Raw genomic sequence first — 13,999 nt, 5'->3', positions numbered from 1 at the left:
GGCTCTCTCCAGCACCCAGCCCCCCAGACCCATTCCAGCCCCCAGTCCCCCTCCAGCCCCCCAGACCCACCCCAGCCTCCAGACCCCCTCCAGCATCCCTTCAGTTCCCTCCTTCAACTTCCCAGCCCCCTAAAGCTCCCCTCCAGCCCCCAGACCCACTCCAGCACCCAGGCTCTCTCCAGCACCCAGCCTCCCTCCAGCCCCCCAGACCCATTCCAGCCCCCAGTCCCCCTCCAGCCCCCCAGACCCACCCCAGCCTCCAGACCCACTCCAGCCCCCAGGCTCCCTCCAGCAGCCAGACCCCCAGACCCACTCTAGCCACCTCCAGTCCCCCAGCCTCTAGCCCCCAGTCCCCCAGACCCACCCATCCCCTGTAGCCCCCAGCCCCTAGACCCACTCCAGCCACCTCCAGTCGCCAGACCCACTCCAGCCCCCAGCCCCCCCGCCCCCCCGTCCAGCCGCCCACCTACCCTGCTGAAGGGGATGCCGTACTTCTTGAGGATGATGGGGGAGATGAGGGTCATCTTGTGGCGCAGGAAGGCGTCACAGCCCTGGGAGCTGCCGGGAAAGAAGCCTGGGGGGCGGGGGGGAGGGACAGGTGTCAGGGATGGGAGGGGTGAGCCCTGCCTGCCCCTGCCCTGGTGCTCAGGCTTCCCCAGACGCCGAGCCTGGAGCCCAGGAAAGGGGGCCACCTTGCTGCCCCTGACGCAGACTCCTTCCCTACCCATCTCTGTCTCTGTGTGTGTCCCTCTCCCGCCCTCCCTCTCCCTCTCCCTCTCCCTCTCCCTCTCCCTCTCCCCCTCCCTCTCCCCAGAGCCCTGCTCAGCTCCAGCTGCTGGTGGTGCCAGGGACTGAACCTGGGTCCTAGAGCCTTGGGCCTGCTCTCTGTTTAGTTTTTTTCAATGTTTTCTTGTGTAGAGGCAGAAACGGAAAATGGAGGCGGAGACAGAGAGACACCTGCGGCCCTGCTCCACCGCTTAGGAGGCCTCCCCCCTGCAGCCGGAGAGCCAGGGCTCGACCCGGGTCCTGGGGCATGGTGACCTATGACCTCTATGGAGGCACCGCTGCCTGCCCTCCCCTCCTCTATTTCCTTAAAGAGCAGCCCCCCCCCAGTCTGTGCAGGAGCCGGGAGCCCTCGGACCACCCCCAGGGGCCTGGTGCCACCTACCTATGGCCAGGCGCTCCAGCCGCTTCCCGTGCTCAGGGGGGATGGCATACCTATGGACAGGGGCACCAGGGGTCACGGGGGCTCTGCAGGGTCAGACCCTGACACGGGGACACCGCTCGAGGAGCTGGGGGGGCAGGAAACCGGCCAGCCACAACTGTGAGGTGGCTTCTTCCTGGGGGGGGGGGTGGGGAGCACACACCCCAGAGTGCAGGGGCCCCGGGTTCCAGGGTTCTAGCCCCAGCACGGCATGGGAGGACCCAGGCCAGAGAGATGAGGGGCTCCTCCCTGCGCCTCTGGGATAGGCTGCAGTGAGGAGGATCCAGTGCCCCTGGGCCTTCAGACTACAGGGAGCCCCTGTGTCGCACCACAGGCGCCCCCACTCAGACAGACAGACGGCAGATCCCGGGCACGCATGCTCCCTGGGCAGATGGGTACCCTCCTGCCCCTGGCCCCGGATGTCCAGAAGGTTGTGGAAGGTTCTAGAATAAGCAGCAGTGGAAACTCCCACGTCTGGGCTACTGGGGCTGCTCCACACCCCGATGTCCGGCCACCAGCACTTGGGTGCCCTAACCCACCAGGACTTGGGCTCACTGGGCTCCCGTCCACCAGGAATTAGGGTACCCCTGGCCAACCAGCCCCGTAGGACTCGGCTGCCGCAAATCTCAACACCCTGACCCCCAGGATTCAAGTCCCCCAGCAACCAGGACAAGATCCCCCAGCCAACCAGGACTCTGGTCGTCAGATCCCCGGACCCCTGGATTTGGGTCCCCCAGCCCCCAGGATATGGGTGCCTTGGCCCCTAGCCTACAGGACTAGGATCCCCTAGCCCCCCAGGACTCAGGTCCCCTGACCCCCCAGGCTCCCAAGATTCAGGTCCCCTGACCTGCCCAGCCCCCCGGGACTCAGGTCTCCTGACCCCCCAGGCCCCCAGGACTCAGGCCCCTTGACCCCCCAGCCCCCCAGGACTCAGGTGCCCCAGGACCCCCCTGGACTCATGTCCTCTGACTGCCCCCCTTAGAATGCAGGACTCAGTCCCCCAGGTCTAAGGTCCCCTGTCCCCCCAGGCCCCCAAGACTCGGGTCCCCCAGCCCCCGGCCTACAGTACTTGGCTCCCCCAGTCCCGGTCCCCCAGCACTCGGCTCCCCCAGTCCCGGCTCCCAGCACTTGGCTCCCCCAGCCCCGGCCCCCAGCACTCAGCTCCCCCAGCCCCGGTCCCCCAGCACTCAGCTCCCCCAGCCCCGGTCCCCCAGCACTCGGCTCCCCCAGCCCCGGTCCCTCAGCACTCGGCTCCCCCAGCCCCAGCCCCCAGCACTCGGCTCCCCCAGCCCCAGCCCCCAGCACTCGGCTCCCCCAGCCCCAGCCCCCAGCACTCGGCTCCCCCAGCCCCGGCTCCCAGCACTCGGCTCCCCCAGCCCGGCGCACCAGGACTTTGGCTCCCCGAAGTGCAGGTAGTTGATGCTGTACAGGTCCATGTCCTCCGTGTGCCAGGCGAAGGTGGTCTTCCACATGCCAAAGTACAGGTAGGGCGTGTTGACGCCCTCGATGATGGTGCCGCACTCGCGCTCCACCATGTCCAGGATGCTGTGCAGATTCCCAATGTTCCACTGCGCCACGTCCTGGGGCGGATGCGGACAGGGACAGGACATCAGGGCCGTGGGCTCCACCCCCAGCCTTCTGCCCAGGCTGAGTGGGGCTCTGGGCTCTGCGCTGGTAACACACAGACCGTGACTGAAAGGTTTATTTACGAGAGACAGAGAGAGAACCCAGCGCCCTGCTCAGCTCTGGCTCAGGGTGGTGCTGGGGATTGAACCTGGGGCCTCAGAGCCTCAGGTGAGAAAGTCTCTTTGCAGAACCGCAGTGCTGGCTCCCCACCCTCATTTTATCTATTTATTTTTTGATAAGGGGAAGGGGGGGAGCAGGCCCCTCACCTTCCCTGTGGCATCTGTAATGCCGCGGGTCGAACTCGGGGCCTCGTGCTTGAGGGTCCAGAGTGCTTCAATCATTCTTTTTATTATTATTTATTTTCCCTTTTGTTGCCCTTGTTGTTTTATTGTTGTAGTTATTATTGTTGTTGTCGTCTTTGTTGGATAGGACACAGAGAAATGGAGAGAGGAGGGGAAGACAGAGAGGGGGAGAGAAAGACAGACACCTGCAATCCTGCTTCACCGCCTGTGAAGTGACTCCCCTGCAGGTGGGGAGCCTGGGGCTCGAACCCAGATCCTTATCCTGGTCCTCGCGCTTTGTGCCATGTGTGCTTAACCTGCTGAGCTACCGCCCGACTCCCTCAATCATTCTTTTTTTAAGCTGACTTTATTAGTTGATTTTTTTTTTATCAGTGATTAAGGGCGGTTTACATGGCCGTATCCCTTTTATTATCACTCATTTATTTACCAGAGAGACAGAGAAAAAGCGAGACAGAGCCTCCCTCTGGCACCTGGAATGCCGGATTAACTCTGAGCTTCCGGCCTGAGTCCAAAGCTTTGCCCACAGCGCCCCCTCCTGGGCCCCAGAAGTAAATGTCTAGAAACTACAGTTGGGGGGGAGGGAGGCAGGGCCGCCTTACGGAACTGAGCAGGGCTCTGGAGGCTCTCAATCTGGAAACAAACCTAGAAAGAGAAAGGCAGAGAAAGAAAGATAGGGAGGGAGGAAAAGACAGAATCTTTTGTTGACTCTTTTATTTGGTTCTGTGTGTCCTGTGAGGCCAGGCTGGGAGGGGACATAGTGCCTAAAGCTTCAGACTTCAAAGCTGTGGGTCCTGGGTTCCATCCCTGGCATCGTGGATGTCAGGGGAGGCTCTCTCTCTCTCCCCTCTGTCTCTGTCTCATGTTACTACATCGCATAAAAACAAGTCTGCTTCTCATAAAAGTTTAATAATAAAATATTTTCTTTCTCTTTCTTTCTTTTTTTCTTTCTTTCGCCCCCAGGGTTATTGCCGGGCTGGGTGCCTGCACTATGAGTCCACCGCTCCTGGAGGCCATTTTTTCCCATTTTGTTGCCCTTGTTGTTGTAGCCTTGTTGTGGTTATTATTATTGTTGTTGTCACTGCTGTCATTGTTGTTTGATAGGACAGAGAAAAATGGAGAGAGGAGGGGAGACAGTGGGAGAGAAAGACAGACACCCGCAGACCTGCTTCACCGCTTGTGAAATGACTCCACTGCAGGTGGGGAGCTGGGGGCTCGAACCGGGATCCTTAACGCCGGCCATCCTTGCGCTTTGTGCCACACGTGTTCAACCCGCTGTAATACTGCCTGGTCCCCTGTTTTCTCTTTAAAAAGCAGAGCCAAAGAGAAAGGTTGCCTAGGAGCGTGCATGCTTTGCCATGTGTGAGGACCTGGGTTCGAGCTCCCAGCCAGCCCCTAAGAGCCTCTACAGGGGAAGTTTCATGAGCAGGGGAGCAGTCTCTCCCCTCTCTGTGTCTGTCTCCGTCTCTCTCCCTCCCTCTCTCTCTCTCTCCCCATTTCTCTGCTTCTCTGTCTCTCTCTCTCTCTCTCTCTCTCTCTGGAAAAAGGGAAACAGAAGCCAGCCGGAGTGAAGGCGCCACGCAGGCACAGGGCCCTGGCGGCCAAACAAGACAGAAGAAGAAGTCAACCTGTCTGCGCACAGGACAGGCAGCCCGAAGTCCCAAGGCCAGAGGTTCGATCCCCACGCCCTCCTGCCAGGGCTGGGGGAGTATTTCTGAGCTCTCAGCCTCTCTTCTCTGTCTCTGTCTCTCATAGAGCAGAGACAGAGACAGGGATCTACCAGTGGAATAAAGCCGGAGCGTCGAGAAGGCAACAGAGTGGGGCCGGGGCTCCGTTCCCACGATAACAGCCCCACCTCGGTTTGGGGAGCCCCGAGGCAGCACTCACGTCGTCGTAGAGGGAACCGCTGATGTCCGCGCCGTAGATGGGGGACACGAAGGTCAGGTTCTTCCAGTATTTCCGCTCCAGGTCGTCAAAGTCCTGATGCCGAGGCGTGCAGTACCTGGGGTGGGGGCAGCCCTGTGTGCCATGTCTGCGGGCACATACGGCTGCCTGTACCCTGTGCCCAGGAGGCCTTGCGAGTGTGTGTGCCCACAGACCGAACGCTTGCTCTGCGCCCCCCAGCTCCCGCCTCTCTGTGCCCAGGGCCCGTGCCCGCCGCCTACTTCTCGCTGTTGGCCAGCCGGCGGTAGTCACCCACGGTCATGGCCTTCTTCTGGATGTTGTACTGCGTGAACAGCCCTGATTGGCCAGTCACCACCTGCTGGATGGGCGCCGGGATCACTACGTCGTCGATGTCGTCGTAAGTCTGCCTCGGCTTCCACTCCTTGGGGGGGATGACCTGCGGGGGACGGGTGTCAGGGGCACCCCCTTTGGGTTCCTGCGGCTGAGGGCCGGGGCAGAAAGGAGTTGGGCCATGGCTGCCTCCTGCCTGCTATCCCCAGCACCACATGGGAAGAGCTGTTGCACCGGGGAAAGCTCCGGCGTGGCGGTATCTCGCCCTCTCCGTGCTGCTCTCAGAATGAAGGAACAAAGTGACCACCTCCCCAGAGCTCTGGCCCTCCTGTCTGTGAAGAGCCTTTTGTTTAATTAAAAACAAAAACAGGGAGTCGGGCGGTAGCACAGTGGGTTAAGCGCACATGGCGCAAAGCGCAAGGACCGGCGGAAGGATCCCAGTTCGAGCCCCCACCTGCAGGGGAGTCGCTTCATGGGTGGTGAAGCAGGTCTGCAGGTGTCTGTCTTTCTCTCTCCTTCTCTGTCTTCCCCTCCTCTTTACATTTCTCTCTGTCCTATCCAACAATGATGACATCATAACAACAACAATAATAACTACAACAATAAAACAACAAAGGCAACAAAAGGGAAAATAAATATTAAAAAAAAAAAAACAGTAAAGGCAGGGAGTGGGGCCATGAGTGGCGCTCAGGACTCACAGGGTGAGGCCCTGGGTTCTATCCTCAGCCCCGCCAAGCCCAGAGGGTGCCCTGGTTTCTCTCCATTACTTTATCTCTCCTGTAAAATAAAAAGGGAGAAGGGCCAGGGAGACAGCAGGATGGTTCTGCAGAAGCCTCTCTTGCCTGAGGCTCTGAGGCCCCGGGTTCAATCCCCAGCACCACCACCAGCCAGAGCTGAGCAGGGCTGAACGTTAAATAAATAGATAAATAAACAGAGACTGGGGGGATGGGCTGGAACACAAGCTCACAAGCCTTGCCCCGTACACAGTCCAGGACAGGCTTGGAGCCCTGGCACCACATGGGAGGCGCTCCAGGGCCAGAAGAAACTCCAGGGCTCTGCTCTCTCTACTCTCCCTCTAATTTCCGAGTGAGAAAGTCACCCAGCACCGTGAACCCCCACACTTCCCAAGGCCCTGGCTCCATGGAATAAAAACTGAATAAGCAAAGTGCAAGACAGGAAGCCAGGCCCCAGACCGTCCTGGGTCCCTCTGGTGGCCGAGCCAGAAAGTGCAGGGACAGTGGCCGTGAGGGGATGTGGGGGACATACAGTGGACGGTGGAGGAGACATCCCCGGGGGGAAGGCGGAGGCGCCAGCAGCAGACCCCTGTCTCCCTCTGCCCCGTGAGTTCACTTGGCCTGAGGCCCAGGGTTTGAGCCCCGGCACCCCAAGAGCCAGAGTGCTGCTCTGCTTCCTTCTCTCATTAAAGCAACAAGCAGGAGCCAGGAGTCAGCGGGCCTGGTGCAGCGCCCACAGGTCTGAGCCCCGGCACCGCATGGAGCACCGCAGCAGCACTGGGCAAGCTCCAGGGATGGTGGAGCTGAGCTGATACATCCCTTTCTCGCCTCTTGTGCTTCCAGCAGGGTTCCTGCTGGGACCTCACGCCCACAGACAGGGTGTGAGAGACGGAAAGAGATACAGGGAGCAGAGACAGCTCAGCCCACCCCACCACCCGTGAAGCTTCCCGGGCCTGGGAGCTGAGGCCAGAGCTGGTGTGGGCTGGGGAGGGGGTGAGACGCCCACCTTGGCGAGGCCTGCGCGGTGGGCGCCCTGGGACTCAATGTAGGCCACGTAGCGGTTGAAGTCCCTGAACTCCTCCATGGTCGGCCGGAACGTCATGATCTTACAGCTGGGGTTCTGCGCGCCGTGGTCCTCGGACCCCATGGTAGCAGGGCTGAGGGGCTGGGGGCCTGGGGGCAGAGACAGTGAGGGGGGGCCGGGGTCCTGGGGGGCAGAGAGTGAGGGGGCAAGCTGGAGAAGGCCCCAGAGGCACTGCATGCACAGCACAGCAGCCCAGTGGGACCCCCACATACACTGGGGAAGCTTGGACATGAGAAGGGGTGAAGGCATTCTCAGGAGGGCCCAAGTGTCCCCTGGGGCTCCAGGGGACCCCGAATTCCAACCTCCACAGACGCGGCTCCTGACCCCCCCTCTCCCCCGGCTGCTCACCTAAGACTGGGGGGGCACAGACTTGGGGGGCAGACAGGGGCTTCTACAGCAGCCAAGCCCCTGACCCACAGTCACCCCCAGTCTTACACAAACACACGGGCCAGGAGAGAGGCTGTGAGCAGCCTTAGTGCCAGGACTTTCGCAGAGACCCCCACTCCACCCACCCACACCGAGACTGCTCCCCAGTTCCTCCAGATGCTGCCAGCATTCCTCAGCTAGTGGCCAGTCCTCTGTCCTCAAAGCGCTTGGCTCTGGGCTCTGACTCGAGCCCCAACCTCCCCCCCACTCAGTCATGCAAAACCTGGGGGTGGCGGGGGGGGGTGGGGGGCAGCACCCACCTCAGAGCCTCAAGTCACTTGCAGAGAAGTCAGGCTGCAATCAGAGCAGCTCCACAGCGCCCCAGAAACGTGAGATTCCAAGTCCAGATCCTGAAACAGAGGAAGAGCTTTGACCGCATGCCTGAGACTCTGTCAGGACATCTGCCCAACACAGAGCTCTGGCACCAGTGGGAGCCCCATGCACCAGGGGAATCTCCATGGAGGGTGGGCAGGGCTGTGGCGTCTCTCCTCTCTCAGCACCAGGCACAGCACCCAGGGAGCCCCATGGAGGGTGGGTAGGGCTGTGGGGGTCTCTCCTCTCTCAGCACCAGGCACAGCACCCAGGGAGCCCATGGAGGGTGGGCAGGGCTGTGGGGTCTCTCCTCTCTCAGCACCATGGACAGCACCCAGGGAGCCCATGGAGGGTGGGCAGGGCTGTGGGGTCTCTCCTCTCAGCACCAGGCACAGCACCCAGGGAGCCCCATGGAGGGTGGGCAGGGCTGTGGGGTCTCTCCTCTCTCAGCACCAGGCACAGCACCCAGGGAGCCCATGGAGGGTGGGCAGGGCTGTGGGGTCTCTCCTCTCTCAGCACCATGCACAGCACCCAGGGAGCCCATGGAGGGTGGGCAGGGCCGTGGGGTCTCTCCTCTCTCAGCACCAGGCACAGCACCCAGGGAGCCCCATGGAGGGGAGGGCAGGGTTGTGGGGTCTCCTCTCTCTCTCTCTCAGTACAGGCAATAATAGAACCAGGAGGCTACAGGCCTTCAGGGGGGGCTGGGCTGCTTTCCCGCTGGACTAAAATATAAACAGTGTCTCTAAGGACCCAGTGTGGTGCAGCTGGTTAAACACAGACATTCAAGACCCTGGCTCCCCAGCTCTAGGGGTAAAGCTTCCCAAGCAGTGAATCAGGCCTGTAGGTCTCTTACTCTCTCTCTCATATCGAGCTGGGCGATAGATAGCGGGTTAAGCACAGGTGATGCAAAGCCTAAGGATCCTGGTCGAGCCCCCGGCTCCCCACCTGCAGGGGAGTCGCTTCCCAGGCGGTGAAGCAGGTCTGCAGGTGTCTGTCTTTCTCTCCCCCCTCCCTGTCTTCCCCTCCTCTCTCCATTTCTCTCTGTCTTATCCAACAGCAATAATAACAACTACGATAAACAACCAAGGGCAGCAAAAAGGGAATAAATATTTTAAATGTTTAAAAATATTTTATTTACTAATGAGAAAGGAGGAGAAAGAGAAAGAACCAGACATCACTGTAGACCATGTGTGGCCGGGGACTGAGGCCGAACCTGCTGCTGGAGAGCCCGACAGTTCATCTATTGCCCCACCTCCTGAACCGCTGTCTCTCTACCACTATCTCTCCTCCCCTCTCCATTTCTCTCTGTGCTATCAATATTAGTAAACAAACACAAAACAGATTTTTTATACTGAATTTCTGCAGGACCACCCTTGGGACTGTTGGAAGGGAGACAAAGTAACAAATCCCCAGAAGTTGACACAGTGTAGCAACAGAAAGGAGGACTAGCCGGGGAGGAGGGGCGGGTGGGGGCGGGGTCCTGGGTTCACCAGACCAAGCTGAAGTCCCCCCTCTTCTCCTCCTCCCCTTCCTCCGTTTTTTGTGTTTTGTCTCCAGGGTTATTGCTGGGGCTCAGTGCCCACACTATGAATCCACTGCTCCTGGAGACTATTTTTTCCCTTTTGTTGCCCTTGATGTTTGTCATTATTATTGTTGTTGTTGTTGGATAGGACAGAGAGAAATGGAGAGAGGAGGGGAAGACAGAGAAGGGGAGAGAAAGACAGACACCTGCAGACCTGCTTCACCGCCTGTGAGGCGAACCCCCTGCAGGTGGGGAGCCGGGGGCTCGAACCGGGATCCTTACGCCGGTCCCTGCTCTTAGTACTATGAGCACTTAACCCACTGCGCTACTGCCCAGCACCCCCCTCCTCCTTCTATTCCTACTACTCCTCTTTTTCCTCCTCATCCTCTTCCTCCTTCTCCTCTTCCTCTTCATACTTTTCTCTTGCTCACCAACAAATCTTTTAAAATAATAATAATAAGGCTCACTGAAAGCACAAGATCTGCATGTCTGAGGCCCAAGAGGCCACAAGGCCAACCCCCAGCTCCATTAGAAGCCAGAACTGTGGTCTGGGAGGTGGCGCAGCAGATAAAGCATAGGACTCTCAAGCATGAGGTCCTGAGTTCAATGCCCGGCAGCACATGTACCAGAAATATGTCTGCTTCTCTCTCTCTCTCTCTCCTGTGTTTCTCATTAATAAATAAATAAAATCTTTTAAAAAAAAAAGTGGTTCCGGAGGTGGCACAGTGGATAAGGCATTAGACTCTCAAGCATGAGGTGCTGAGTTCAATCCCCGGCAGCACATGTACCAGTGATGTCTGGTTCTTTCTCTCTCTCCTATCATTTCTCATGAATCAACAAATAAAATTAAAAAAAAAAAAACCAGAGCTGAGCAGGACTCTGGAGGAGTGCAGGAGTGGGGTGGGTGGAGAAATAATTAGTTTAATTTTCAATAGAAAAGTATAAATGATGTTAGGAGAGGGTTTTTTTTTTTAAGGTTTTCCATTATCTTTCTTTGTTACTGGATATAGACAGAAAGTGAGAGTGGAGGGAGAGATAGACAGGGAGACACCTGCAGCCCTGCTCCACTACTCGTGAAGCTTGCCCCCTGCAGGTGGGGACTGAGAGCTCGAACCTGGGGACTTGCGCGCTGTAGTGTATGAGTAGTTAAGCATGTGCACCACTATCCAGTCTCTGGAGAGGGGTTATGATTACAGAGGGTCAGTCCATGAGGAGAACATAACAATTGTAAACACTGACCAGGGAGACATTGGGGGTTTTGCAAACAGACTCTCCTGCCTGAGACTCTGAAGTCCCAGGTTCAAGCCCCAGCACCACCATCAGCCAGGGCTGAGCAGGCCTCTGGGCTCTTTATTAAAAATGAGTTAATTTTTGGAGAGTCAGTAGCGCAGAGGGTTAAGCGCAGGTGGCGCAAAGTATAAGGACCAGCATAAGGATCCCACTTCGAGCCCCTAGCTCCCCACCTGCAGGGGAGTCGCTTCACAAGTGGTGAAGCAGGTCTGCAGGCGTCTGTCTGTCTTTCTCTCCCCGTCTTCCCCTCCCTTCTTCATTTCTCTCTGTCCTATCCAATGACGACGACATCAATAACAACAATAATAAGTACAACAATAAAACAACAAGGGCAACAAAAGGGAAGAAATTTTTTTAATTAGTTAATTTCGGGGAGTCAGGTGCAGTGGGTTAAGTGCAGGTGGCACAAAGTGCAAGGACCGGCATAAGGATCCCAGTTCAAGCCCCCCGGCTCCCCATCTGCAGGGGAGTCGCTTCACAAGCAGTGAAGCACGTCTGCTGGTGTCTTTCTCTCCCCCTCTGTCTTCCCCTCGTCTGTCCATTTTTCTCTGTCCTATCCAACAACAACGACATCAACAATAACAATTACAACAATAAAAAAGGAATAAATAAAAATTTAAATTAGTTAATTTCTAAAAAGACTTAAAATAAGTTTGGAGTCAGAGCAGTAGCTGTGTGGGTACCATGTACCTTGCTAACTGTGTTTCCAGTCCTGGCACTCGCCAGGGGCAGCTCCAGGGCTGTAGTCTGTGTCTCTAACCTTCTCTCTGTGTGTCTGTCTGTCTCTGTCTCTCTCTCTCATTTTCCCTCTCCCTCTAAATCTTTTTTTTAAGAGGTACAGTAGCACACATCAGGATAACTACTTTTAAATTTTTTTATTTATTTATTTTCCCTTTTGTTGCCCTTATCTTTTTTTTCCCTTGTTGTTGTAGTTATCATCGTTGTTGTTATTGATGTCGTCACTGTTGGATAGAACAGGACAGAGAGAAATGGAGAGAGGAAGGAAGACAGAGAGGGGGAGAAAAAGACAGACACCTGCAGACCTGCTTCACCGCCTGTGAAGCGACTTCCCTGCAGGTGGGAAGCCGGGGGCTCGATCCCTGCGCTTTGCGCCATGTGCGCTTAACCCGCTCCTCTACCACCTGACTCCCAAGATAACTACATTTTTAAAATTTATTTACTTTGCCTCCATGGTTATTGCTGGTGCTCAGTATCTGTACCACGATTCCACTGCTCCTGGAGGCCATTATTCCCCATTTTTGATGCCCTTGTTGTTGTCATTATTGGTATAGTTGCCACTGATGTTGTCGTTGTTGGATAGGACAGAGAGGAATGGAGAGAGGAGGGGAAGACAGAGAGGGGGAGAGAAAGACAGACACCTGCAGACCTGCTTCACCGCCTGTGAGGCGACTCCCCTGCAGGTGGGGAGCCGGGGGCTGGACCGGGATCCTTCCGCCGGTCCTTGCACTTTGCGACACGTGCGCTTAACCCGCTGCGCCACCGCCCGCCTCCCTCTTTCTTGATTTTTTTTATTTCCTCCCTTCCTTCTTCCCTCCCTCCCTCCCTCCCTCCCTTTCTTCCTTCCTTCCTTCCTTTCTTTCCCAAAGGATGAGGGTTAATGGCCAGTTGGCAGTTTAGCTGGTAGAGTGCACCTAACCACCTGCAGAGTCTCAGGTTCAAGCCCTGGCACCACATTAAAAGCAACACAGCACAAGGGGAAGCTCCAAGGAGCTCCTTCCTCTCTGATTCTATCTGAAAATTGTCATTTTCTAAGAATGGGGGGCGGTGGGTAACACCCAGTAATGGAAGCAGTGGGTTAACATATGCATGAGGACTAATCACCACAAAAAAAGAGATAGTTACAGATCTAGATATTAAAATAGGAGCTGGGGAGACAGCACCCTGGGTCTGCAAAGAGGCTCTCCCGCTGAAGGCTCTGAGGTCCTGCGTTTGATCTCCAGCACCACCATCAGCCAGAGCTCAGCAGGGCTCTGGGGTCACAGCCCCCCTCTCTTCAGGATTCTGGGGGCTACATATGTCCCTCCTCAGCACCCCCCCACCCCACACACATGCACACACCAGCCTGCACAGCCCCTGTCCACACTCACAGCTCAGTGCTGGACAGACTCAAAACAACATAAACAACATGCAGGTGGGAAGCTGTTTCTCTCAGACACAGACATCCCTCTAGCTCGGTGCCATGGGGCCTAATCCTGACCTGGCTGAAGCCACAGACTCGCGCCTTCCTTCCAGACAGAGGAGAGACCCCACAGCCCTGCCCACCCTCCATGGGCTCCCTGGGTGCTGTGCATGGTGCTGAGAGAGGAGAGACCCCACAGCCCTGCCCACCCTCCATGGGCTCCCTGGGTGCTGTGCCTGGTGCTGAGAGAGGAGAGACCCCACAGCCCTGCCCACCCTCCATGGGCTCCCTGGGTGCTGTCCATGGTGCTGAGAGAGGAGAGACCCCACAGTCCTGCCTGCCCTCCAGGGAGCTTCCCCTGGTGCTGTGCGTGGCATGTCCATGTGGCGCCAGGGTCGTGCACCCAGCCTGCAGCATTAGTGAGCACTCGACTAAGAACAGGTGCATCTTCACCTTCAAGACATGTTCTTACTGAGATGCCTCTTCTGGGGGCCGGGCAGCGGCACACGGGGTTAAGTACTCATATACAACGCACACGGTCCCAGGTTCGAGCCCCTAGTCCTCACCTTCTGGGGGGAATCTTCACCATCGATGAAGCAGGGCTGCAGGTGTCTCTCTGTGTCTCTCCCTATCTCCCCCATTCCTCTTGATTTTTAAATTCAATAAATAAATATTAAAAATTTAATTAAGCTTTGAAAATAAACAAGGGGGCAGGCAGGAGTGGGGGAGACAGCAGGATGGTTCTGCAAAAAAGGCTCTCTTCCACCAAGTTGCAGCTACCATGATGTCATCCTGACCTCCTCCAGCAGACGACCCCACCAATGTGTCCTGGAGCTCCGCTTCCCCAGAGCCCTGCCCCACTAGGGAAAGAGAGAGACAGGCTGGGAGGATGGACCGACCAGTCAACACCCATGTTCAGCGGGGAAGCAGTTACAGAAGCCAGACCTTCCACCTTCTGCAACCCACAGTGACCCTGGGTCCATGCTCCCAGAGGGATAAAGAATAGGAAAGCTGTCAGGGAAGAGGATGGGATACAGAGTTCTGGTGGTGGGAATTGTGTGGAACTGTATACCTCTTATCTCACAATCTTGTCGATCATTATTAAATCACTAATAAAAATTATTAAA

The 13,999-nt window shown here is 57.0% G+C and overlaps 1 protein-coding gene across 3 annotated transcripts in view; it reads right to left on the bottom strand.

Moving 5' to 3' along the window:
* The window catches only part of KDM4B (lysine demethylase 4B), a 29,580-nt gene that overhangs the window by 12,196 nt on the left and 3,385 nt on the right, over positions 1–13,999 (bottom strand). For all 3 annotated transcript variants that reach the window (XM_060181938.1, XM_060181939.1, XM_060181940.1), the window contains exons 2-8: positions 7,869–7,958; positions 7,105–7,271; positions 5,295–5,470; positions 5,017–5,131; positions 2,591–2,784; positions 1,169–1,218; positions 471–574 (exon numbers count right to left, since the gene is read on the bottom strand). In XM_060181938.1, the coding sequence (XP_060037921.1) occupies positions 471–574; positions 1,169–1,218; positions 2,591–2,784; positions 5,017–5,131; positions 5,295–5,470; positions 7,105–7,245 (780 nt within the window). In that variant the 5' untranslated portion in view covers positions 7,246–7,271; positions 7,869–7,958. The remainder of the gene's footprint in view (positions 1–470; positions 575–1,168; positions 1,219–2,590; positions 2,785–5,016; positions 5,132–5,294; positions 5,471–7,104; positions 7,272–7,868; positions 7,959–13,999) is intronic.

The sequence above is a fragment of the Erinaceus europaeus genome, chromosome 23 (genome assembly GCF_950295315.1).
Source record: "Erinaceus europaeus chromosome 23, mEriEur2.1, whole genome shotgun sequence".
NCBI lineage: Eukaryota > Metazoa > Chordata > Mammalia > Eulipotyphla > Erinaceidae > Erinaceus > Erinaceus europaeus.
The sequence above is the reverse complement of the archived record's forward strand: the minus strand, read 5'-3'. Positions and strand labels throughout refer to the sequence as shown.